A 4,783-nucleotide genomic window follows, 5' to 3' on the forward strand; every position below is an offset into this window, starting at 1 on the left:
TGCAGGAGGGTCACCTAGCAACAAGCCCTGTGAGTGGAGTGCACTGTCTCGCTCAGTGTATTGTCACCCACTGTTTGCTATTCTACCAAAGGTGTGTGTGTGTGTGTGTGTTTACGGAGCAGAAGGTGATAGGTGGGACATTGTGTGAGAGTGAAGGAGCTGCCCCCCCCCACTCCCCTCCTGCTTCTCTCAATAGGACTGATGAAAGCTCAGGATCAATTACCCTAAACAAGCCTGACACACACCTTTTAGACAAACACTTCTCCAATGTCCAGCTCAGGAGAATGTTTACTGACTGAGGCTTCATCGTCTAGTTATAGTCAAACTGATTCATACACCACACGATGAGCAGCGGTTTATAAAGGATGAAGCTGATGAATTATCTCTTTTAATCTTATTTATTAATGTGGCAAATATGCATTGCTGTTTCAAACACACTCTATATATCTGTTCGGCAACCGGTGTACTTTTAAGTAGATTAAAAAAATCCAAAGTGCTGCCTCACAGTCTGTGTCAAAATAAGCGACAGCAATAAAATTGTCTTCGTACTTCTGACAATAAAATGGTCTTTCTTCTGAGGACCATGCTGGATTCAGTCACCACCCTCACACATATACACTAACAATGAATACCAACGGTGACAAAGTCATTCAATGGACATCGAATAGGTATTTGTAAATGGTGGACACTCTTCACTGAAAAGATAATGATCACAAAGTAAGATGTTACATGTCACTTGTTTTCTTCCTTTGTTCAGATCTACATGCACCTGCGTTACTACAGCTCTCCTAATGAACAGAGGCACATAGTGAGGATCCTCTTCATAGTCCCCATCTACGCCTTCGACTCGTGGCTCAGCCTTCTCTTCTTCACCAATGAGGAGTATTACGTTTACTTTGACACAGTCCGGGACTGCTACGAAGGTGAGAGGACTGAGAAGCGCTAACATTTCCTGATTGTAGCAGCAGAATATGCCCCGCTGTGATGGAGCCCTTTGTGTTGCTATGTGTCTTCTGACTGCCAGCTGAAATGAGAGTGCGAGGATTTACCCTCCGTGAAATGCCCCTGCGGCAGGCGGCCATTGTGGTGTCTTCATTTACAAAGGTCGCCATCTTTGTCCTCATGTCTCCGCGGCCCTTTGGGATTGCAGGGGAGGGGAAACTGGTTTCCTAGCAACTGTATGAAGACGAGCAAATCCTTGAGAAGACTTGAAATGGCATATCACTTGTGAACACATTTATCTCACCACACTAGAATTAGTAAGGCATACATTATATAACATGCTTTTGTTCGTTGATGGCAATTAGATTTTATTATTCCATCATCACATATATAAGGATTATGGCCTGAACTTGCTTGTAGTGCTGAAATGATTAGTTGATCTCCAGGAAGTTGAAGAGTTCAAGTCATTTCTCACAATGACAAACAGCTGATATTTGCTATCAGCTGTTTCTCTTTGTGAGAAATTACTTGAACTCTTCAACGAGGAATTTGTGCTAAAGATTCATTTGTTTCCGGGGCACAAAAGAGTACTTAAATGTAGGGTAGGTAAGAATGGAAAAACCAGCTCGAGTGCGCTAGAATTTCCTTCAGACTTCCTCACAGAGCCCCTCCTCCAACACACACGAACGCGCTCATGACCAATGAGGGCACGAGGTAAGTTTGTGCACAGATGGAAGGCTGACAGGCAGGTAGGCCATCCAGTTACTTTAGCCGGGCCGGCTCAGATGATTGGTCGAGCTTTTTACAGCGCCACGGCTTCCACAGGTGAAATGTTTTAATGTATTTATTGTCAAAGCATTTCATGTATTCATTGCTATCGGGATGTTAAGAGCATTCCATGGAATATAACAAAAAGTGTATCTGAAGTGAATTACCTACCCCACCTTTAATAACAACAATTTAAACAAAAAAACGTTGTAATCGGTCCAAATTGTTATTTTAAACTCTCTGCTTCTAATTTAAAGATATCCCCTTGGGTAACATTTTCTTCAGACTGAATGCTACACATTTGCACACAACCAATGTAGCTTTTGTCAAAGATTGCACATCTGGGTGCCCATAAAGTGCCCGTTATGGTGCTTGTGTGAAAGGTGAAATCAAGCTCAAAGGCAGTGAAAGTACCTTTTGAGAGTGCAACCATACTGTATGTAGTTGTGCGACGTTAACAAAGGCAGCAGTGTTCTGGCAGGTTTTCTCCAGTGTGCTTAAAATCACAGATTACTGTTGGACTCAGAGCTGGTGTCTGTGGGAAAGCCGTAAATGAGCCTGAGAACACCTGGTGAACAAACACTCTGCTCTCTCGGGGACGCCAATTACTGAAATCACTGAGGAGTCCAGTCAGGGCTATTTCAATTGTATGTTACTCCTCAACAACATTTCCATAAATGGTCATTGGTTGCAGAAAAGAGTGGTGCAGGAATGAGTCCTTAACCTCGAAATGAGTTAGCATTTTAGCACTCATCGCCTCAAAGTCAATGTCCAGTCAATACATCCTCACTGCACCTCTGGATGATGTTACTGTCCTGTATACTTTATTAAACTATCTTTCTAAATGTATAAGGATACAAATGAAATGTTAAGTCGGTGTCATTGCATTTGTTAGTTTTCTCCATCCATGACAGACGTGTTTACAGCAGGGTCAGGTATAAAGGATTAGAGACACACCTGGTGTAGCTCCACATAAATGATGCTGGGAAGAATAACACAAGAACATCACGTTAGAGTATGGTCCTTATCATTATCATGGGCCGTTATCTAACACATAACACAGGTGAATAACACAGCCCATAATATTTGCCGTTGGCTCATGTAAGATCTGTATCTGATGTTTGTGTGACTACAAGCTTTCATTACTGTTTTGCAGCGTTTTCACTGGCGTCCCTTACAATTATGCTTACACCTCAAAACATGACCTGATCATATCGGAGCCTGCTCTTGGGGCTGACTCACCTCTGTGCCGTGAAATGGCAAGCTCAGCAGTTCTGGAACAATATCAGCGAAACACAACCGTCATTATGACCGTCAAGTGATGCCAGCGCTGTATAACTAACCGAACGCTGCCGTCACTGTGGAGCATCAATATGTTTTGGTGGCTGTTAAAATGATCCATTGTTTTCCAAAACTCAAAATGTATGTTTCTTTGTGTGACACAGCCTTTGTCATCTACAACTTCCTGAGTCTGTGTTATGAGTATCTGGGAGGAGAGAGCGCCATCATGGCCGAGATCAGAGGGAAACCCATCGAGTAAGTCCTGCTTTCATTTTGACCCTGTTTGACCTTTTTAAGCTGCTTTTAAAGGTCACCTATTGTGTTCAATTCACTTCTTCATGTCTCCTCTACATCAACATGTGTCCCCTCTTCTTCATGTCTCTTCTACATCAACATGTGTCCCCTCTTCTTCATGTCTCTTCTACATCAACATGTGTCCATTACATTACATTACATTACATTGCATTTAGCTGACGCTTTTATCCAAAGCGACTTACAATAAGTACATTCGACCAGGAAGACACAACCTTGAAGAAAACAGAATCATATAAGTACATCAGGTTTCATAGAGCCAAACATTTCAAGTGCTACTCAACTGGCTTTAGATAAGCCAATCCTTTATTAGTATATAAGTGCTTTGTTAATAGTTCTATCGTTCGAAGTGGAGTCGAAAGAGATGAGTTTTCAGTTTGCGCCGGAAGATGTGTAAGCTATCTGCTGTCCTGATTTCAATGGGGAGCTCATTCCACCATCCTGGAGCCAGGACAGCAAACCCACGTGTTTTCGCCAATGGGAACTTGGGTCCCCCTCGCAGCGAGGGTGCAGCGAGTCGTTTGGCTGATGCAGAGCGTAGTGCACGCGCTGGGGTGTACGGTTTAACCATGTCCTGGATGTACGAAGGGCCAGATCCATTCGCAGCATGGTAAGCTAGTACCAGTGTCTTGAAGTGGATTCTAGCAGTTACCGGAAGCCAGTGAAGGGCAGCGGAGGAGCGGAGTGGTGTGGGAGAATTTAGGAAGGTTGAAGACCAGACGAGCCGCTGCATTCTGGGTGAGCTGCAGAGGTCAGATGGCACATGCAGGTAGACCAGCCAGGAGGGAGTTGCAGTAGTCTAGGCGTGAGATGACGAGAGCCTGGACCAGAACCTGAGTCGCTTTCTGAGTCAGCTGGGGGCGTATCTTCCTGATGTTGTAAAGCGTGTATCTGCAGCAGCGGGTTGTAGCAGCGATGTTTGCAGTGAAGGACAGGTTGTTATCTAGGGTCACACCCAGATTCCTTGCAGTCTGAGTCGGGGAAACAACAGAGGTGCTGATGTTGATAGTCAGGTCAAGAGTGGGACAATCTTTTCCCGGAAGGAAAAGCAGCTCAGTCTTGTCAAGGTTGAGCTTGAGGTGATGAGCAGACATCCACTGAGAGATGTCAGCTAGACAAGCAGAGATGCGTGCGACGACCTGGGTCTCTGAGCGGGGAAAGGACAGAATTAATTGGGTGTCGTCAGCTTAGCAGTGGTATGAAAAACCATGCGGGCTAATGACTGATCCGAGCGAGTTTGTGTACAGGGAGAAGAGGAGGGGACCAAGAACAGAGCCCTGAGGGACCCCTGTAGTTAATTGACAAGGGTCGGACTCAGACCCTCTCCAAGTCACCCTGTAGGTACGGTCTTTCAGGTATGAGGTGATGAGGGAAAGTGCAGAGCCTGAAACCCCAAGTTTTTGGAGAGTGCGAAGGAGGATCTGATGGTTCACCGTGTCGAATGCAGCAGACAGGTCCAACAGGATGATGACAGAGGAGA

General features: G+C 44.9%; 1 protein-coding gene across 1 annotated transcript in view; it reads left to right on the plus strand.

Moving 5' to 3' along the window:
- Nucleotides 1-3,290, plus strand: part of LOC117536872 (transmembrane protein 184B-like) — an 11,734-nt gene extending 8,444 nt beyond the window's left edge. The window contains exons 4-5 of the mRNA XM_034201957.1: nucleotides 758-923; nucleotides 3,156-3,290. Of these exons, the coding sequence (XP_034057848.1) occupies nucleotides 758-923; nucleotides 3,156-3,250 (261 nt within the window). The 3' untranslated portion in view covers nucleotides 3,251-3,290. The remainder of the gene's footprint in view (nucleotides 1-757; nucleotides 924-3,155) is intronic.
- The last annotated feature ends 1,493 nt before the right edge of the window (nucleotides 3,291-4,783 follow it).

Source organism: Gymnodraco acuticeps, unplaced genomic scaffold (genome assembly GCF_902827175.1).
Source record: "Gymnodraco acuticeps unplaced genomic scaffold, fGymAcu1.1, whole genome shotgun sequence".
Lineage (NCBI taxonomy): Eukaryota > Metazoa > Chordata > Actinopteri > Perciformes > Bathydraconidae > Gymnodraco > Gymnodraco acuticeps.